The sequence below is a fragment of the Rana temporaria genome, chromosome 4 (assembly GCF_905171775.1).
Source record: "Rana temporaria chromosome 4, aRanTem1.1, whole genome shotgun sequence".
Taxonomy (NCBI): Eukaryota; Metazoa; Chordata; class Amphibia; order Anura; family Ranidae; genus Rana; species Rana temporaria.
Window position 1 is genome coordinate 436,103,377 of NC_053492.1, and position 22,803 is coordinate 436,126,179.

General features: G+C 45.8%; 1 protein-coding gene across 1 annotated transcript in view; it reads right to left on the reverse strand.

The window, feature by feature from the left end:
- The window catches only part of RPS6KC1 (ribosomal protein S6 kinase C1), a 239,590-nt gene that overhangs the window by 205,055 nt on the left and 11,732 nt on the right, over positions 1-22,803 (reverse strand). Inside the window, exons 2-3 of the mRNA XM_040351456.1 lie at positions 19,074-19,109; positions 7,092-7,212 (exon numbers count right to left, since the gene is read on the reverse strand). Coding sequence (XP_040207390.1) covers positions 7,092-7,212; positions 19,074-19,109 — 157 coding nt within the window. The remainder of the gene's footprint in view (positions 1-7,091; positions 7,213-19,073; positions 19,110-22,803) is intronic.

Genomic DNA, 22,803 nt, shown 5'->3' on the forward strand with positions numbered 1-22,803 from the left:
CTCTGTGGAACCCTTCACTGGCTTCTACTCACCCAACAAATTAAAAATACTAACAACAAAGCTATCCACAACTCTGCCCCCAGCTACAACATCACTAACCCAAAAAACAACCCAATCGTTCTCTTTGTTCTCTTGCTCACTTCCAGGACTTTTCCCAAGCCTCTCCCATCCTGTGGAACTTCCTACCCCAATCCGACTATGCTCTATGCTGTTTGCTTTTAGACAATCCCTGAAAATCCTCCTATTCTACCCCCACCTAACAACTGTACTTTTATTTTCTCCATCAGTTCATCCACCACAGCCATTACATTTTGTATCATTTGACCCTCCCTCCTCTAACAAGCAGGACCCTCTGATTCCTCCTGTATTAAATTGTATTGTAAATGTACTGTCTGCCCTCATGTTGTAAAGCGCTGTGCAAATTGTTGGCACTATATAAATCCTGTATAATAATAATAATATAATAATAATAAAAAATCAGTTATTTAATCCTGCAAAAAGCAAACTATTGTTCACTTTGAATACCCAATCATGAGCAAATGCTTTCCACATGATTGGATAATTGAAGTGGATATCCACACAACATTTTGAATGAAGATTCTTAACTCCCATGTATTTAACCACTTGAGAACCGTGCTATAGACGAAAGACGTCCACAGCGCGGCTCTCAACTGTCGGGTGGATGTCCTTTTATGTGCATTCCCCGCGCGCACCGCTGGGGGCGCGCAGCGGGGAAACACTGTGCCCGGCGCATCGCTGAGATGCCGATGGGCGTGCCTGGCGGCCACGATGTCCGCCAAGTACCCGCGATCGGCGGTGACAGCAGGGACGTGGAGCTCTGTGTGTAAACACAGAGCTCCATGTCCTGTCAGGGAGAGAGGAGACCGATCTGTGTCCCTTGTACATAGGGACACAGCATCGGTCACCTCCCCAAGTCAGTCCCCCTCCACACACAGTTAGAACACACCCAGGGAATACATTTAACCCCTTCCTCACTCCCTAGTGTTAACCCCTTCCCTGTCAGTGACATTTATACAGTAATTTATTTTTTTTAGCACTGATCGCTGTATAAATGTGAATGGTCCCAAAATTGTGTAAAAAGTGTCCGATACGTCCGCCGCAATATCGCAGACCTGGCAAAAAAAATTAAAAAATCGCAGATCGCCGCCATTACTAGTAAAAAAAAAAAAACATAAATCTATCCCCTATTTTGTAGGCGCTATAACTTTTGCGCAAACCAATCAATAAACGCTTATTGTGATTTTTTTTAACAAAAATATGTAGAAGAATATGTATCGGCCTAAACCGAGGAAAACAATATTAAAAAAAAAAAAATTGGGATATTATTATAACAAAAAGTAAAAAATATTGTGTTTTTTTTCAAAATGTTCTGTCTTTTTTTGTTAATAGCGCAAAAAATAAAAATCGCAGAGATAATCAAATACCACCAAAAGAAAGCTCTATTTGTGGGAAAAAATTATAATATAATTTGGGTACAGTGTTGTATGACCACACAATTGTCATTTAAAATGCGTCAGCACTGAAAGCTGGAAATTGGTCTGGGCAGGAAGGGGGTTTAAGTGCCCAGTAATGAAGTGGTTAAAATAGCTGAGATTTAATTGCATAAAGGCCTTTGTTTTCTTAATTTAAGCATGCATTACTCCTAAGTAACCACTAGAGGTCTCATTGTACCCCATATGCGATTTCATCAGCTCATAGTAAACCAAAATAAGATTTTAAAAAGATTTTTAAAGGTTCTCACTAATATGCATGAATTTAAGAAGGAGAAACTGGATCATTTTACTTCTGAGCCTGTACATTTTAACAGTTATTGTTACCATTTAATATTTACCTAATAATTCTTAAACATTTTAATTCTTAAAATTAAGATTTGCTATACGAGGCGTCTTTCCCTGGCTGGGTTGGTGCAGCCGCAGGATTCCTGTGGCAAGAACATGTGGATTCTTGCTGCTGGAACGACCAGGTTAAGCAATCAGCAGTGGCCCCTCAGTACATTTGAAATGAATGGCAGGCTGACAGCAGGCACTGCTAATCACATGTAGCCACACACAGAGCAATTCGCTTTGGTTTGGGACAGGTGTCCGAGATTGGACGCAGCCGATTCTTGCTGCAAATATCCGGCAGCTTCACCAACCCGGCCGTGTCACTCTCTCATACTGATCACTGGAAGTTCAACATGCACCTCATGGCAAAGAACTCTCTGAGAAACTGAAAAAAAGAATTGTTGCTCAACATGAAGATGGCTACTAGAATATTGTCAAGACCCTTAAACTGAGCTACAGCACGGTGGCCAAGACCATACAGCGGTTAACAGGACAGGTTTCACTCAGAACAGGCCTCAGCCTCATATCCAGAGGTTGTCTTTGGGAAATAGACGTGTGAGTGCTGCCAGCATTGCTGCAGAGGTTGAAGGGGTGGGGGGGGGGGGGTCAGCCTGTAAGTGCTTAGACCATACGCCGCACACTGCATCAAACTTGTCGTCAATCGTGTGTGGCGGCAACCAGGTGAGTACAAAGACAAGTGTGTATTGCCTACAGTGAAGCATGGTGGTGGGATTGTCACGGTCTGGGGGTGCATGAGTGCTGCCGGCACTGAGGAGATACAGTTCATTGAGGGAACCATGAATGCCAACATGTACTGTGACATACTAAAGCAGAGCATGATCCCCTCCCTTCAGAGACTGGGCCGCAGGGCAGTATTCCAACATGATAACGACCCCAAACACACCTCCAAGACGACCACTGCCTTGCTAAAGAAGCTGAGGGTAAAGGTGATGACTGGCCAAGCATGTCTCCAGACCTAAACCCTATTGATCATCTGTGGGGCATCCTCAAATGGAAGGTGGAGGAGCGCAAGGTCTCCAACATCCACCAGCTCTGTGATGTCATCATAGAGGAGTGGAGGAGGACTCCATTGGCAACCTGTGAAGCTCTGGTGAACTCCATGCCCAAGAGAGTTAAGGCAGTGCTGGAAAATAATGGTGGCCACACAAAATATTGATACTTTGGGCCGAAATTGGACATTTTTACTTAGGGGTGTACTCACTTTTGTTTCCAGCGGTTTAGACATTAATGGCTGTGTGTTGAATTATTTTGAGGGGAACAGCAAATGTACACTGTTATACAAGCTGTACACTCACTACTTTACATTGTAGCAAAGTGTCATTTCTTCAGTGTTGTCACGTGAAACACATTTACAAAAGAGTCTCTCTCTCTCTCTCTCTCTCTCAACTCTCTCTCTCTCTCTCTCAACTCTCTCTCTCTCTCTCTCTCTCTCTCTCGTAGGTATACAAATATTGTATACATTATAGCAAACGTTCATATAAACAAAATCAGTTTGTAATTAAAAAAAAAAAAAAAAAAAAAAAAAAACACACATACACCATACTAAAACTTGTTGAAAATATGGGACTCCGTTACGTATTCAGGGGGGTTGCAGTCCCCCCCACTTCCCGTGGCTACTTTGCTTCACAATCCTTCCTTCAGTCCAGGCCTGTAGGAAAGGTGTAGGTTGGTGTAGATCATGGGGGGCTTTTGGATTCCACCACATCCAAGACCTCTTAACCCCAAAAAAGGGTTTTTGACCTATAATGCTCTGCACACTTCCCATCAGATCCCTCCCTGGGAATTGTTCTGCTATCTTCAAATACGCAACTTTGTTTAATCACACCTGAAACATACATATTCACTACTCACTCTTATTTCCTTTGAGTGCAACTGTCACACTTATCCGATGACAAAGGGCATTCTATAGATCCCTGTTGTCCGGTGATATGTTTGACCACCCACCTTACACTACCGAGTGGAAAGCAGATCGGGAGACCCCACTGGGTGCCCATCAATGGTCTCAAATATAGGATACTGTTGCACACGGGCCGATCGACTTTTTGGAGGCCAACTATAAACCTCTGCTGAGATGATACATGGTACCGTTGAGACTGGCTAAATTTACCCCAGGCACCTCAGACCAATGCTTTCGGTCTGAGGTTGTTCGGCTGGCACTTTTATAAACTGTATGTGTTGTGGGACTGTCCCCAGATTAAAAGATTCTGAACAAGAGCGTACCAACTGATCTACATGCAAAATGTATTCAAAAGAAGGAACCATGGATTTTAGAGGCACATCTGTAGCGTTAAAATACAAAACTGATCTACATGGTTTTGGATACCAGCATCTCTAAGGCCCCTTTCACACTGGGGCGGGGTCGGCGGAAAAGCACTGCTAATTTTAGCGGCGCTTTACCGTCAATTTTGCAAAGATAGTTACCCCTCACTAGCGGCCGAGAAAGGGTTAAAAACCACTGCAACGCTTTGCTTCCCAAATAACTACAAAACTATAAAATGTTGTCGTTTGCATGCACTGCAGTTAGCTCTAGGTCTGGTAAATAATGGTCAGGACGCCTCCACGGCTGTGCACATTGTTGCCTAGGCATTGAGTCTTTGCTCATTTATCTTCTCGCTGTGCAGGGCCGGACGGTTTGCTTTTCCTCTCTTTTTTTAGGACCATGTATGTTTATGCTAGGGTTGTCCCGATACCACTTTTTTAAGACCGAGTACAAGTACCGATACTTTTTTTCCAAGTACTCGCCGGTACCGATTACCGATACTTTTTATTTTTTTATGTCATGTGTCAGTATTTACGATGCTCAGTCAAATGAATGGACAGAGTCAGTGATCACTGACTCTGTTCATTCGGAAAAGGGAGGAGCCGGGTTTAGCTGCTCCTACCGCCGCTCTCCATCCTGACAGAGGGGGCGGAGGGGGACACAGAGCACGGAGGGGGGAAGCAGCAGCTCGGAGGTGGGGTATGGATAGGGAGAGCAGAACGGAGGACAGCAGCAGAACGGCAGCGGCACGGAGGGGGGAGAGCAGAACGGAGGACAGCAGCGGCACGGAGGGGGGAGAGCAAAACGGAGGACAGCAGCGGCACGGAGGGTGGAGATCAGAACGGCAGCGGGACGTAGGGGGGACACAGGAGCATGGAGGAAGAGAGCAGCACGGCAGCGGCACAGAGGGGGGACACAGGAGCATGGAGGGAGAGAACAGCAGGGCAGCAGCACGGAGGGGGGACACAGGAGCATGGAGGGAGAGAACAGCACGGCAGCGGCACGGAGGGGGGACACAGGAGCATGGAGGGAGAGAGCAGCACGGCAGCGGCACGGAGGGGGGACACAGGAGAATGGAGGGAGAGAACAGCACGGCAGCGGCACGGAGGGGGGACACAGGAGCATGGAGGGAGAGAGCAGCACGGCAGCGGCACGGAGGGGGGACACAGGAGAATGGAGGGAGAGAGCAGCACGGCAGCGGCATGGAGGGGGGACACAGGAGCATGGAGGAACTGGAAGAGGATACAGGGAAAGTCAGGTATCGGTAAAGTATCGGAGCATTTTCCCCGAGTACAAGTACTCGGGGAAATACTTGGTATCGGTACCGATACTAGTATCGTTATCGGGACAACCCTAGTTTATGCTGTCTGATTTTTGACATGTATTACTGCTATTTGTGGCGTTTGTTAACTGTATTTTCTACGATAATAAAATAACTGAATTATATAAAAAAAAAGAAAAAAACACTGCAAAGCGCCACTGCAGAGGCGCTTTGCGGGCGGTATAGCCATGGTGGCCATTGCTTTCAATGGGCAGGAGCGATGGAGGAGCTCCTTTACCGCTCCAAAGATGCTGCTAGCAAGACTTTTTTTTTGTGATTACTGCTAGCGGCTATCAATCGATCGATCAACTTCGATACATTCAACCTGCCCCTACATGGTTCAAATCTTGTCCAGTCCCTGCTGAACATGTCGAGATTCGAACCATCAATGGCCGGCTTTACACCACAGATTCAGGCCCCTTGCTGTAGGTCAGTGGTTCTCAACCTCTCTAGTGCTGTGACCCCTTGGTAAAATGTCCCAAGTTGTGGGGACCCCTAACAGTAAAATTATTTTCGTAGTGTGGGTTGTCACCCAAAGCAAGACAAGTAATTTGCACCCCTAACCCACGGGCATTTAGCGCTCCCTGAGTCCCTTCCACTCGTATAGTAATAAAACCCCTTATGGTACATTTTAGGATGTATCACTCTTTATCTTCTCTTTTTTGCCCTTTTATCTCTCTCTGTCCTAATTTCTTTTTTTTTTCCCCATCCCTCTCTCTAGCCGTCTTTCTTCTTCTTCTTCCTCTTATTCTTTCTCTCTGTTTTTCTTTGTTTCTCCCCCTCTTCCTCTCCCTTCCATATATTCTCGATGGGATGAGTGGCAGTGCTGGCAGGGAGTTGGGATGAGTGGCAATGCTGGGAGGAGTTCTGATCGGCCAACTTAGGTGCTCTTGATCAAGGTCATTTGCTGATCTGAGAACTGTAGTGGGGACCTTTTTAATGGCAACTACAGTTTAATCACAGGTAATGCTACTCACTGTGTCTCCCAGGCTTCACTGTGTCTCCAACTTTTTGTGGCGTCTCATAGTAGTGACACCTGTGCCAAAATCAGGAGATGGGGTCTCCTCCAGCCCCTCCCACGTTCCTCACCAGTCAGCTGACCTCTAGTCTCTGCCTCCCAGCCATGTCATGAACTGAATGGGCGGCAGCGAAAAAAAGGCTGGGAGAGCGGTGCGGGCTTCAGGAACAGCCCAGGGTTCGGTGACCCCTGGCAAATCATCATTTGACCCCTGAGGGGGTCCCGACCCCCAGGTTGAGAACCACTGCTGTAGGTGATATCACTGGGCCTCATCGCAGGATCCTGATAATGATCAGGACCTCAAATCTCATCAGAAAATGGCCCAACCCTCACAGGATTTGGGATCCTCAGATTCTCATGATTAGACCCCAAAGATGTGACCCTCATCTAGACAAATAAGCAGAAATATGATGTGTAAGGTAATTATTTTTTCATAGTTGTATTATAATTATCATCACTGAAGGTTTTTAATTAGGGGAGGCTGCAACAGAACAGACTTGCATTTTTAACACCAGTGTATGATAATAGTCCTAGGCGTGTCTGCATCTAATATATAACATCACCTCCTGTCTCTCCTCAGTTAACAATGACTCCCGATGTAACAAGTCCCAGCAGAACAAGGCTTACCAAACAGTTTGGCTTTCGCAAAGGGTGGGAAGAGCTCGGTTTGCCTGAAGAGGTTTTTGTGTATCTGCCAGAGATCTCTGTGCAGCTTCTTGAAGTCGCTGTATCTTTTCCACGAAACTATCTGATGGAAAGAGAGAAGGGTGTTACATGAGTGGTATACCGCCCCTGACCTGGTTTACAGACAATGACAATTGCTCTTCATGGAAAGGAATGCAAAGATTTTAATTCTGCTTTAAAGTGGAACTTTACCCATAACAACTGGATAAAAAATCATGTTTTTTAGCATGGAACATACATTCCACACTAATAATTATGCTACCAAAATGTAGTATGCTGTAAATGGTCTTTAACATGTTTCTTCTTGCTGGAGGCTGCCACGTTGCTGAACCCAGAGCCCCTGAACAGCAGTAAATCATAAAGGGGAACTATAGCCATCAATTTAACAGTTTAAAAAAAACTGTTGTATTCCTGGATTGCCAACTGTCACATTTGCTTGTGTCCTCAACCAAAATGTCAAATGGCTGGTGATTGAACACATGTGCAGCACCATGGCAGTTGCGGATCAAACAGAAGCAGCTTCCTTGGCTGTAAAGGAGGAATAGGAGGGATTTAAAGCGGAGTTCCACCCAAAAATGTATATGTATATCTGTGTGTATGACTGTGTGTCCCAAGCGTGTCACGATCCTACGGGGTAAAATGACCGCACCAGCCAAGCAGACACTGGCTGGAAAAAATGCCCAGAGGCGATTCAGTTCGCATGAGTAGCGCTATACAAGTCATTCATTCATTCAAGAGCAGGTGACCCCCTGACATGCCACATTTAGCATGTCATTTTTTTGGGGGGGGGGGGGGGGAGAGCGGAAACCCTCTTTTCAGAGGGTTCCAGCTCCCAATTCCTCCCAGGACTCCGCGGCGCCGGAAGGAAGTTCACCTCCCCTCCCTCTCAGAAATCTGGGACACGTTACAGGTCCCAGATGATTGCCTGGCCAATCACAGCGCGGCTCGTGCATGCCCAGCTGTGAAGCCACAGCCGGGTGCCCACAGTCACAGTGCCGGCGCCACAGAGAGGAGGGCCAGACGAGCAGGGCTTTCATACGCCCGCATCGCTGGAACCTCGGACAGGCGAGTGTCCGATTAATAAAAATGACAGCAGCTACACTTTTTGTAGCTACTGACTTTTATATGGGTGGAACTCTGCTTTAAGGTCGTCAGCCGATCGACCTATACAAACTCTGCAGTGCATAAAAAATGCCTAAAAATGGATTTGATACATTATACGCACTTATTTTCAATGTTTTACATAGCTATACCTGCAAAAGGGGCCACCCCAAACTCATCTAGCAGGACTTAAAGTAAAAGTCTACCCTAAAACTAAAATCCCTGCATCTATAGACACCCACGATCTAACACTAATCTACCTAGCCCTGTGAAGAAGAAATCAGGATACGTACCTATTTTCTGAAGCCGCTCCGACCCAATCCTGCGCTGAGCCTTTCAGCCGCGGCTTTGCTGTGGAGGTGGATGCTGAGGACACAGCCGACAACTGAAGCCCCATAGTAACTCTACAGGTGACGTCATTTCCCCATTCATTTCACAGCCGTTGTTGGCTGTGTCCTCTGCAGAGCTTCCGCCTCTGGCGACCAGGTCGGATCGGCTTCAAAAAAGGTATTTATACGGATTTCTTCTTTACAGGGCTAGCAAGGATAGTGTTAGATCGGGTGTGTCTGTAGATGTAGAGATTTTGGCCCAAAAGCACTTACGCAAACGTATAAGAAGTTACGCCGACGTTAGTGCAAATGTGCGCCGTCGTGTCCATACGCAAGACCCACAAACAGAGATGCGCCTAAAAATAGGCTTCACCCTGCCGACGTAACTTGCTTACGCCGGCGTAAGGTGGGCGCACATTTAGGCTAGGCGCATGGTGGCGCTCCCATTGATCAGCCATTCAAATATGCAAATGAGGAAAATACGGCGATTCACGAACGTACGTGCGCCCGACACAGGCTACACGATGTGCGCGCAAGTTGTACGTCCGGCGTAAAGTGATGCCCCATAAAGGAGGTGCAACCCAGCGGCAGACATGCAAAGGTCTGCACCAGGGAACACAAGCCCGCGTATTTTACGTTGGACGTGTGTCTGGCTGGGCGTAGGTTACGTTCACGCCGTAGGCAGTGATCCGGCGTAGTTTAGGCAGTTGTTCCGACGTGGTTGTGAGCATGCGCAGAGGAATGCGTCCACGTCACGGCGCATGCGCAGTTCGTCATACGTATCTGTCTGGCGCTCGGCCCATCATTTGCATGGGGTCACGCCCAATTCCACCAACGCCGGCATACGCCTTTGAATCCCACGCCACGCTGGCGCAGAGTTGGGAGCACTGGCTTGCTGAATTCCATGCTTGCCTCTCTGCGCTGCGTTGGCGTAGCGTGCATTGGTTTGCACTATGGCGGCGTAATGTGCGCCCTGCTCTCTGTGAATCTGGGCCTTTAGCTTTAGGGTTCTACTTTAAATTTCCAGTTTAAAGGTAAAGTGTGTATATTAGCGCAACGTTTTTAAAAAAATTCAGTATGTCTCTGCAATACCAAAATATTTCCCCATGCTTTATCCCTTTAAAAGCACTGATAGAAGTACAGAAAATACCTGTCGATCTGCCAGTGTGCTCCTAATGGTGACTGTGCTGTTGCTCCCCTCCATGTGTATACATTGATTTCTCTCCCAGCGAAACAACACAGCTGCCTTGACTCCCAGGAGCCTGTCCACACACTGCGTAAGAAAGAGGCTCTTGGGAGATTCAGCGCCATCATTAGGTACTGAGCAGCGGGCCCATAAAAGCTTTTACAGGCCTGATGAGTTTACTGGGAGTTTATAAAAATATATATATATCTTGCTACAGGAAAATGGTAAAAGAAAAAAAAATGCAAGGGGTATTAAACAAAAAAAAAACATCCAATATTGCAGCTTACCAATCATTAGATGTGATGGCTGCATTTGTTTTCTTTTTTTTTTAGGTTTTCACCTGGTGATCTGGCCATTAACACTCCTGTAATAGACTGCCCCACTCTGGATGAAGGAGCACAGGCACACCTTTAAACAGCAGCATTGTTAATCTGGGGGAAGGGGAGTGTTAAATGAACGAACAGATTTAGATACACCAACAACTAATACACTAACAAAATTGAAGCCAAACTCCAGCTAATACATTACAAGCAGTTACAGAAAAAGTATTTTTTTCCCTTTTGGGATAAAGGTTTTACATAAATAAAAGCTGATCATTGTAAGCACTCGGGGTCTAACGGATCGTCACTGATCCGTGATCCGAACGGGTCACCACGTTCGGATCGGCACACCACGGCGGCCATCTTGCTCCACCCCAACCAATCACAGAGCAGCTGTGATTGGTTGGATGGGATGTCCCGTCTCTGCACCTGATTGGCCCGCGTGATGAGCGCCCTCTCTGATTGGAAGGCTGCCCGGATTGGCTGGCTGTCTTGGCGTGCTCTGGGAATCAGGATGAACGTGTGGAGCTTGAGGGGGAAAAGTGAGCGCCGCTATGAAGGACTAGTGTGGGGGCAATGTTGGAGTGGTCTGGAACAGTGATGGTGATGACGAGTGGGGGACAATCATGGACGTTACAGTGCAAGTACAGTGAGTTGGATGTTGGACTGGCTATTATATTACAGTGATTACTAGTGGGGGCAATGTTAAACTGGCTATTATTACAGTGTTTACTAGTGTGGGGGCAATGTTGGACTGGAACAGTGATGGTGATGACGAGTGGGGGCAATGGTGGACATTACAGTGACGAGTGGGGGGCAATGGTGGACATTACAGTGACGAGTAGGGGGGCAATGGTGGACATTACAGTGACGAGTGGGGGCAATGGTGCACATTATAGTGACGAGTGGGGGCAATGGGGGACATTACAGTGACGAGTGGGGGCAATGGTGCACATTATAGTGACGAGTGGGGGCAATGGTGGACATTACAGTGACGAGTGGGGGGCAATGGTGGACATTACAGTGACGAGTGGGGCAATGGTGGACATTACAGTGACGAGTGGGGGGCAATGGTGGACATTACAGTGACGAGTGGGGGCAATGGTGCACATTATAGTGACGAGTGGGGGACAATGGTGGACATTATAGTGACGAGTGGGGGGCAATGGTGCACATTATAGTGACGAGTGGGGGACAATGGTGGACATTACAGTGACGAGTGGGGGGCAATGGTGCACATTATAGTGACGAGTGGGGACAATGGTGGACATTACAGTGACGAGTGGGGGACAATGGTGGACATTACAGTGACGAGTGGGGGGCAATGGTGGACATTACCATATAGAGCCATTGGCCCAGCTAGAGCCCAGACTTGAATCCGACTTTTTTCATAAAACATTTTTTTTTGCTGAACCGAAAATGATCTGATCCGTGACTCCTGATCCGAGGATCGATCCGTGAGTTTTTTGATCTGTTGCACCCCTAGTAAGCACCCCTGTCAGTGGTAAATGATTTGCCTCCACCCTCCCACTGCTACATTTGCAGAGCTTGTTCTTTTAAAAAACAAAAACAAAAAATATAACAATAGACTTCCTGGCTATACGACCAGGTGAAAATAAAAGAAAGCAAGCCTAAAAAAAGAAAACCAATACAACCATCAAATGTAAAAATTGGTGAGCCGGAATATAATAAATGTTTGCTTTTGGGTTTAATACAGTGTTACTGCTGGGACATGAGCTAGAGGAGGAGACGGGGGTTTGCAGGTAAATTTGGGTTATTTTTACAAATCCTTTAAAGTGGAGTTCCACCCATAAATATAACATTACATCAGTAGTTTTAAAAAAAATGTCATTAGTCCTTTACGAAATTATTTTTTTTTTTTTTAGATGCCTCCAAAGTGTTGTTGCTAGGCAGAATAGTTAATCTTCCCTCTTCCTGCACCTAGGTGCTTAAGCTTCCTAACCTACACCGCACAGACTCCTGGGAATGTAGTGGGTGTAACTTTCCAGGAGTCTGTGCACTCCCCAGTCTCAAAGAATCATGTGACTTGGACAGCACAGGTGCTGAAACCTGATCTGACACTGCTTGTGCAGCACTGTGCATGTGCGAGATCTGCAAGGCTGAAATCCAGGAAGTCATACAGTCTGGCTTCATGATGCTCACACTTAAGATGGCCCCAGACAATTTCTATTTTATAAAGTGTCTAAATGCTGTAACAACCTAACAAAACGGACCTTAGTTTACAGACTAACTTTACTAGAATACATTAAGCTTGTGTATTACAGGGGTATTTATATTTAAAAAGTGAAATTGTGGCCGGAACTCCGCTTTAATGAGCATGGACCATTTTAGTGCATTGCACTTTTTTTTTTTTTTTTTTACAAAAGGGAGTGCTGAGCCTCTGGTTCACACGGCAGCGACTTGTCATGTGACTTGAAAGTTCAAAGTTGCATAATAGGTTGCGCCCCATTAATGGCACTGGAACCGTTCTAATCGGTGCGACTCACGTCGCTCAGGCTCCTGCACTACTTTTGGGGCGACTTCAACAGGACTTGTTAAAGGGTCACTAAAGGAATTTTTTTTTTTATCTAAATAGCTTCCTTTACCTTGCTGCAGTCCTGGTTTCATGTCCTCATTGTTCGTTTTTGCATTCATGTTGCTGTAAATCCTCTCTGTTCTGGACACTTCCTGGTTGCCTGTTTCCTGATGACCACAGTACTGGGAGATTTCTCACGGTGGTCACTAATCAAGGAGGTGTGAGTAAAACAAAACTGGATTGGTGCTGAGGAGTTTTAGACAAAGTATCACTGCTCTCTATTGGCTGACTGCCCTCTAGTGGCTCTCTGTACATCAGAGAACCAGGAAACAACAGCAAAAACGAAACTACACTGCAGGCACATTATATGATTGTTTTTTTTATCTATTTTTAATCATTTTTAAAAGGAATCAGTTAACTATTATGTCTCTATGCCCTGTAAACAGTCATTTCAGCAAAAAAAAAAAATTCCTTTAGTGACCCTTTAAAGAAGTTGTATGCAAGGCGCAATGAAGTCATGCAGGAAGGTCGGCTCCAAAGTCACGGCAGTGTGAATCGGGGCCAAGTGAGAAATCCTACATCAGTACATGCCCTGTATAACCAATGACAGCCCCAGTATAAAGCTTAGTATTTCAACCGGTCGTGATAGAAATGCATAGGCTGCCATTCCTGGACTCTCTCTGAACAGGTTACCTGGTTGGTTATCATAATGAATCTGCCTTAGTGGTTGTAAAGCCTCAAGGTCTTTGATCCCAATGCATTAAGATAAAAAGCCTTCTGTACTGCAGCTTCCCCCCCCCCCCCCACCCCACACCTTTTTTCTTACCTGAGCCAGATCCAATCTAGCGTTGTGCGTGAGCGCAGTGACTCCAGCCGCTGCCTCTCTTCATTGGACAGATTGATAGCCATTGGCTCCCACTGCTGTCAATCAAATCATGTGACACGGGAGTCAGGGGCGGAGTCCCGCTGTCTGTGTCAATGAACGCAGCAGCGAGCCTGCACAGGTGCTCCCAGGGAAATCGGCTATCCGTGGGGGCACCAGATGAAGAGGAGGGGCCTATATCTCCAGCTGGGCACCAAAGAAGAGGAGGATCGGGGCTTCTCTGTGCAAAACGATCACACAGTGCAGGTAATTATAGGCATGTTTATTTTTATTTTTTAACCAAAAAAAATAATAATAAATGAGAGTTTACAACAACTTTAACCACTTAAGGACCCCTTCACGCCGATATACGTCGGCAAGCGACCCGGTCCGAAGCTCCGTGACCAGACCTGCGGACCCGATCGCCGCCAGTGTCCCGCGATCGATCCTCCGGAGCTGAAGAACGGGGAGAGGTGTGTGTAAACACACCTTCCCTGTTCTTCGTTTTGGCAGTGTCATTGATGGTGTGTTCCCTGATTATAGGGAAACACGATCAATGACGTCACACGTCCAGCCCCGCCCCCCTACAGTTAGAAACACATATGAGGTCACACTTAACCCCTTCAGCGCCCCCTAATGGTTAACTCCCAAACTGCAATTGTCATTTTCACAGTAAACAATGCATTTTTATAGCATTTTTTGCTGTGAAAATGACAATGGTCCCAAAAATGTGTCAAAATTGTCCGATGTGTCCGCCATAATGTCGCAGTCACAAGAAGAAAAAAAATCGCAGATCGCCGCCATTAGCAGTAAAAAAAAAATATTAATAAAAAATTCAAAAATCTCCTATTTTTAAACGCTATAAACCATAAGCGTTTATCGATTTGGTTTGCGCAAAGCAAACCAAATCGATAAACGCTTATGGTGGGTTTTTTTTACCAAAAATAGGTAGAAGAATACGTATCGGCCTTAACTGAGAAAAAAATATATTTTTTTATATTTTTTGGGGGATATTTATAGCAAAAAGTAAAAAAATATTGTTTTTTTTTTTCAAAATTGTCGCTCGATTTTTGTTTATAGCGCAAAAAATAAAAACCGCAGAGGTGATCAAATACCACCAAAAGAAAGCTCTACTAGTGGGAAAAAGAAGGACGCCAATTTTGTTTGGGAGCCACGTCGCACGACCGCGCAATTATCAGTTAAAGCGACGCAGTGCCGAATCGCAAAAACTGGCCAGGTCCTTTACCTGCATAAAGGCTCGGGTCTTAAGTGGTTAAGAAGAAATCTAACCTAATATCAGGAACCCTAATCAGCCATCAGATCTGCACATGCACCCACAATTGCATTGCAGACATATAAATAGAATTATTGTTGTTTCCATGGAACTTTGCCAAGTGTGAATAAGAAATGGAAGCAGGAAGGAGACAGCGCCAAGGGATTGAAGCATCCATTGGGACAGACTGTTGACAAGATCAGTAATATAGAAGGTAAATAAGACTGAGAGACTGAAATAATAATGAACTATACTGTAGTTTCTAATGCCGGGATACGTAGATCTTTCCCTTTATATTGTGTATAAAGTCCTGGTCAAATGTCCCAAAATCCACCAAGATCCTGTAACTGCAACACTCCCCCATAGCAGCCATATACACAGTCCTACCCCCATAATCTCGAGTATCGGCATTAATGGTATATTATATAATGATTACTGCAGGCTCCTCCACTCACACCAATGCACCACTTGCACCGCCACCCCTGCTCTGTGTGGAACGTGACGGAAAAGCGGGTCCTGACTACAGGCAATTCACACGTTGATGCACCTTAATAGATGACAAGGGGGTCCAAATGTAATGATTTTTTAATGTATTACAGAACTAGAGGCCAAACTTTTTTTTTGGATAGAGTAAGGGAGGGTTATAACCCCTGTAAGGTGTTTTTTTTACCCTCTTTGTCCCAGTTGGGAAATGTCACTTCCTGTCCCATAGCCAAAACAGGAAGTGAGATGAAATCCCTGCAAACTAAGGGAATCTCATGGGGACCCCCCAGGTCACCAGAACTAGTGTCCCCATTGGAAGATTTCTCCTCTATTACTTTTCTGGGGACAAGCCAAATGTTTAGATTCTTTTTTACTTTCAATGATAATGGTAAACAGGACAAATAGAGAGGGCGATTCTCCCTAATGGGAACACAGATAGCAACAAAAACTGACAGTGGTTCTAATCCCTCTCCACCAATTCATTTTTATTTTTTAATTGCTCTGTTCTGACTGTGTTGATGGGGGGAATCCCTCCCGAGCAGCCATTGTGTTCTCCTAGTGGGGAAAGCCGTCCCCGCTGGAAGAAAACAGTGATTATTGCTAACGGCTATAACAGCCACTAGCTATAAATCGCATGTAAAATCCAACAGGCTGGTTGTACCCAAGTTGATCAATCAACTTGGGAACATTCAGCCCGCCCATACATTGTTTGAATCTCAGCCGGTCCTTGCTGAACTGGCCAAGATTCTAATTAGAGTATAGTTATACTTTAAATATAGCTCCAGCCAAAATGTTTTTTTGTGGATAGAGTGGGGAATGTTTAGAATAGAATCTCTGTTGGTTTTTACATGTGTCTGTCTCCCCATTAGAGAGATCTAACCTATTTGTCCAGGAGACCATTGTCACTAGAAGAGAAACTGAAGGGCAATACAATTATTTCAAGTTGTCACAAGAACAGGTATAGATAGCATATCTTTCAATGGGGACACTTGCTCCAGTGGTAACAGTCTCCCCTATTCACCATTTCCTCTAGCATCTCTGGAGACAATAAATCCAGGAAATTCTCTCAGACAGCAAAAAAAATTTAAGAAAGGTTCCTCCTTTCCCTAAAAAGGAAAATAATGTCAGTTTAATTCAACTTAAAAAAGTAGTAAGCCGCCGTGTTTTTTTTTTTCGCAACCTGCAAGGCAACATCATAAAGTGCTAGTATGCATCGCAAACTAGCATATTATGTGAAACTTCCCTTAGAACAAAGCCCTCCAGCGGCGTGCTGACACCTCTGATGGCACTTCTATCTTCATTCGGTCTTCCTTCCGGGTTCTCAGACTGCTGCTGTGCGAGTGGCCAGAGCCGCAATGACATCCCTCTTGCGCACGAGCCACTGTTTATGGCACAGGACTCTGAACGGTTTGGGTGGCCATTCCTTCAGGGCGCATGCGCCGGTGACATCACCGGCTTCATCTCCTGAACGGTGCACAGTTAGGAGATATTTACATTTTACTCCCACTTTAAAGGGGTTGTAAAGGTACAATTTTTTCCCCTAAATAGCTTCCTTAACCTTAGTGCAGTCCTCCTTCACTTACCGTATTTATCGGGCTATAACGCGCCCCGGCGTATAGCGCGCATCCCCGAAATTATCGGCGGCCTCGTCCGGTCCGGCGTCCTTCTGCGGCCATCCCCGCTTCCCGCGCTGTGTTCGAACCACTGCGCCGACATATACCGAGCGGAGTACACTCGGGTATAGTCGGGCGGGCTCTGCTCCTCTCGCGTAAAGGACGTACAGGATGCGCAGGACGTGACCGCGAGAGGAGCCGAGCCTGCCCGACTATACCCGAGTGTACTGCGCTCGGTATATGTCGGCGCAGTGATTCGAACAAAGCGCGGGAAGCGGGCATCAGCCTATATCGCGCACCCACGATTTTGCCCTGATTTTCAGGGCAAAAAAGTGCGCGGTATACGCCGATAAATACGGTACCTCATCCTTCCATTTTGCTTTTAAATGTTCTTATTTCTTCTGAGAAATCCTCACTTCCAGTTCTTCTGTCTGTAACTCCACACAGTAATGCAAGGCTTTCTCCCTGGTGTGGCGTGTCATGCTCGCCCCCTTCCTTGGACTACAGGAGAGTCAGGACGCCCACTAACACACAGCTCCTTCTCTATCTGCAACGTAGAGAGCATCCTGACTCTCCTGTAGTCCAAGGGAGGGGACGAACATGACACTCCACACCAGGGAGAAAGCCTTGCATTACTGTGTGGAGTTACAGACAGAAGAACAGGAAGTGAGGATTTCTCAGAAGAAATAAGGACATTTAAAAGCAAAATGGAAGGATGAGGTAAGTGAAGGAGGACTGCACTAAGGTAAAGGAAGCTATTTAGGGGGGAAAAAATTGTACCTTTACAACCCCTTTAACTCCAGCTTTCGGTCCTTTTAGTTTGTGTGGACCAAGCTGGACCAAACAAACTATTACCTCTAGTAACATATGCGCCTGCTGGCAGCATTGTATAAACTGTATGTAGCATTATCTGCATACCATAGTACACAGTGCTGTGTTCCTGTCTATTTTGATCCAGGGGTGAGACAGGAAGTTTCTGTCCCGCTGCCAGAACACAGTGCTGTATACTTTATATAGCCGATGCAGCATGTAGTTTATACGGCGCTCTGAGCGCTGCTGAGGGTGCATCTGTTAACGAAGATAGAAGTTTGCTTGGACCAGATTGGTAAAAATAATCTATTTTACAGGAGTTCAGCCTTCATTGGGAGTGACATAATCGCTCATCTGACATAAGCTTTGGGGTAAACCAGGAGTTGACAAATTTGCTTGGAATCTAGGAGCCAGCTAAAAAAGTTAGGAGCCAGAAAACGCACCCCGTCCCGACGAGCTTGCGCGCAGAAGCGAACGCATACGTGAGCAGCGCCCGCATATGTAAACGGTGTTCAAACCACACATGTGAGGTATCGCCTCGATTGGTAGAGCGAGAGCAATAATTCTAGCCCTAGACGTCCTCTGTAACTCAAAACATGCAACCTGTAGATTTTTTTAAACGTCGCCTATGGAGATTTTAAAGGGTAAAAGTTTGTCGGCATTCCACGAGCAGACGCAATTTTGAAGCGTGACATGTTGGGTATCAATTTACTCGGCGGAACATTATCTTTCATAATATTAAAAAAAATGGGGATAACTTTACCGTTGTCTTATTTAATTAAAAAAAGTGTAATTTTTTCCCAAAAAAGTGCGCTCGTAAGACCGCTGCGCAAATACGGCGTGACAGAAAGTATTGCAACGATCGCCATTTTATTCTCTAGGGTGTTAGGATAAAAAATATATATAATGTTTGGGGGTTCTAATTAGAGGGAAGAAGATGGCAGTGAAAATAGTGAAAAATGACATTAGAATTGCTGTTTAACTTGTAATGCTTAACTTGTAATACCAACAGCCACCACCAGATGGCGCCAGCTCACATCTGGTGGTAATAACTTGTAATACCAACGGCTCACCACCAGATGGCGCCAGCTCACAAAAAAAAAATTTTTTTTTTTTGCCCACCTTCCAAGCCAAGTCGCCAGGACACTATTTCTAGTCGTCATGGCGACCTGGCGCCCGGGATTTGTCGATCCCTGGGGTAAACATAAGACAAGCTTCCAGGAGATCCATCAAATCTGAAAATCATATTCCTTCCTCAGCTGGAAGTCTTCAAGCCCTTCAAGAGTCATCAAAGCTGGATGATATTTGGTTGGACAAACAAAATAATTCTGCTCTCTGTATTTCGACCCATTAAGCTGAAGACAAACACAAGAAATGATATCACTGGAGCAGCTCCAAACAATGAAAATTACCTCCTGGACATCTTCTGGGTTCTTTCTGGACACAATCTGAAAATAAAAAGAAAGTAAAAATAAATTTGAGAAACTTCTTTATACAAATAAGTAGAAGTTCCAGTCTAAGGCCCCTTTCACACATACGGACAGTATGGGGCAGATCCACATAGAATTAGATCCACGTAGCGTATCAGAGATCCGTGAGCGTGAAAGGGCCCTAAGGCTTTATTTTTACAAACGTTATCCCTCAGCAGGTAGAAAGAATAACAAACACTGGGGTGCTCCGGTGGGCAAATGTCAGCCAACTCCTCTGTCAAAAGCCTGGTCCTTCCTTCTCCTGTTGATGGGCCATGAATGGCCAAGTTCCCATCAGTGCTTCTTGTGTAACCATAATCCTAAGCCAGTGATGGCGAACCTTGGCAGCCCAGATGTTTTGGAACTACATTTCCCATGATGCTCATACACTCTGCAGTGTAGTTGAGCATCATGGGAAATGTAGTTCCAAAACATCTGGGGTGCCAAGGTTCGCCATCACTGGCATTTACAATACGTGTTCTCAATTTATAGAGAGGATCAGCCAATCGGAAGACTTGTCTTTCCCTTCAACAAAGATCACATGGCCAAATGCCTAGGATTCCAGCCATGTGAATAGCACAATTAAAAACCTTTTAGGAAAGGTAAGGAAGTATCTCAGCCCTTCAGTTTTAAAGTGGTAGTAAAGTCCATTTATTGTTTTATACCAACAGGTAAGGCAATAATAAGGCTCACCTGTAGGTAAAGTAAATATCTCCTAAACCTGCACCATTTAGGAGATAGGAGTCGGTCACATCATCGGAATATGCGCACTGCTCTGTCACTGGACGTTCAATACCTTATTTTATAGCGCTGCTCACGTGATCGGCCGTCTCTCTTCTCCTCTCCTCCCGAATGATGTCAGCGGGGGTTTCTCGGCCCCTCCCTCTCTAGCTGTCAGATCAGAAGAGAGGAGAGATGGCCGGTTAAGTGAGCACCGCTATGAAATAAGGTATTAAACAGCATTTTTTTTTAATAATGCACATACACAGGGCACTTATAGGTAGATTCACAAAGAGTTAGGCCGGCTTATCAGTAGATAAGCCGACCTAACTCAGAATCTACGCCGACCTAAGTTTAAGCGTATGCTTAAACAGAGATACGCTTAAACCTATCTAAGTTACGACGGCTTGCGCCGTCCTATCTTAGATTGCAATTTTTCGGATGGCCACTAGGTGGCGCTTCCATTGCGGCCGGCGTAGAATATGTAAATGAGTTTCTACGTCGATTCACGAACGTACGCCCGGCCGCCGCAGTCGCTTTACGCCGTTTCCGTAAGGCCTTAGGCGGCTTAAAGTTATTCCACCTATGAGGTGGAATAACGATGTTAAAGTATCGCCGCCGTTACCGCCGCGAGGTTCGAATTTTTTACGTCGTTTGCGTAAGTCGTCTGCGAATCGGGATTTACGTCGTTTACGTCCACGTCGAAATCAATAGGCCCGTACGGCGTACTTAGCCGCAATGCGCACTGTGAAATGTAGGCGCCCGGCGCATGCACAGTAACAAAAAACGTCAAAAACGTGAGGTCAAGCCTCATTACCATACAACACGCCCCCCTCCAACCCATTTGAATTAGGCGCCCTTACGCCTGCCGCGTTTACACTACGCCGCCCTAAGTAAGGAGGTAAGTGCCTTGAGAATCATGTACTTGCCTCTCTTACTTAAGGTAGCGTAGTGTAAACACGCTAGGCTACGCCGCCACAAATTAGCGCGCCCCTACCTGAATCTACCCATGTGTATTCCGAAAGAAAGTGGATTGTGTGAGTACTATTAGGTGGGTTTTAAGAGTGGGCGTGAACCAATCATGCTCTCTAGCATTGCACAGTGCTCTCTAGGGGCGGGCGTTGTAGTTTGGCGGGGTTGTGGCAATTAGGGTGACCACATTTCCAAACTACCATTCAAGGACACCCCCCTTCCCAAAAATCAGCTTGTGCTGTAACGAATCACAGCACAGTGATTGTACACAAGAGGAGGGATTTATGATTTCTCCAATCACAAGCAGGGGGCCGGGACTGTGCTCCTCCAGGCATTCCCGGCCAGGACAAGTACTGTCAGTGAGTAAAGCGGTGATGTGGCGGCCTTTTTTGGGGGCATTAGTTTGGCTTGGGGGGTGGCTGTGTCAGTTTCATTCTGGGACATTGTATTGTCCTGGAATGAAGGTGCCCGGGACAGACCTGCAAAATGTGGGACTGTCCCGGGCAATCCGGGACACGTGGTCACCCTAGTGGCAATCACTGGAGGGGCTCAGCAAAGTCTGACAGTTTGGCCTACCTTATTTCCACCCCTGCCTGATAATACAACGTCTCTGTGCTGGAGAAGCCTCATCCACAATTCATCTGCAATGGCTGCTCACGTGGATTCAGCTGAAGTCAAGTGAGGTCATCTGAACGCAGAAAGCCTGCAGCCTCCCCAGGGAGGACACAGAGAGGTCTTCTGTCTCTACAGCAGACAAAACACAGCCAAGCCAAAGAGCTTGATGCAATAAGAGACTGCGTCTTCTGTCTGAAACAAAGGCATCTCAGCTGCCTCCATTAGATGGCAAATAGAATAGAAAATGGTGATGCACCAAAAGATCTTTCTCCTTCTTCACAATTTTTTTAATATATAAAAATAAAATGTATGCAGTACATCTGTTGTATACATGTATATAGGCACTGATCACCCCTTCAAATGAACATTACAGCAGCTTGAGACGCTAAAGCAGCTTCTCTCAACCTTTTCAACACAAGAGGAACCCTTGGAATAATTTCCTGGTCTCGGAGAACCCCTGCTAAAAATTACTATATCTACATCTCATAATACATTAGTGCAGGCCTCGACAAAATCTGGGCGTCCGGTCGCAATTGCGACAAGAAATTGTGACCTGGCGCCCCGGGAAGCTTGTGGCCTGTCACACCGTATTTGCGCAGCGGTCTTACAAGGGCACTTTTTTGGGGAAAAAATACACTTTTTTAAATAAAAAAATAAGACTACAGTAAAGTTAGCCCAATTTTTTTTATATTTTGTAAAAGATAATATTACGCTGAGTAAATTGATACCCAACATGTCACGCTTCAAAATTGCGTCCGCTCGTGGAATGGCGACAAACTTTTACCCTTTAAAATCTCCATAGCCAACGTTTAAAAAATTCTACAGATTGCATGTTTTGAGTGACAGAGGAGGTCTAGGGCTAGAATTATTGCTCTCACTCTACCAATCGCGGTGATACCTCACATGTGTGGTTTGGAAACCGTTTACATATGCGGGCGCTACTCACGTATGTGTTCGCTTCTGCGCACGAGCTCGTCGGGACGGGGTGCGTTTTCTGGCTCCTAACTTTTTTAGCTGGCTCCTAGATTCCAAGCAAATTTGTCAAACCCTGCATTAGTGTGATGGTCAGTGGGAATAATGCTCCTTACAATTGTGGTCATTGGAAAGAATCGCCTCTTACAGATGGCTAAAAGGATCAATGGTGTCAGTGGGAACTTATCTGAGAGGCAGAAATTGCTCAATGAACCCCCAGCAACCTCTGAAGGAACCCTAGTTAAGAAACCTGCGCTAAAGTGCAACTACTCTGATGATGAAAAACTGCCAACCATCCTCTTCTTCGGGAGTGTTGATCTTCTGGTTACTTCCTTCAACTCTTACATTGTCAGTTTTTCATCTTCAGAACGGCACTCAGTATTATGGGCTGCAG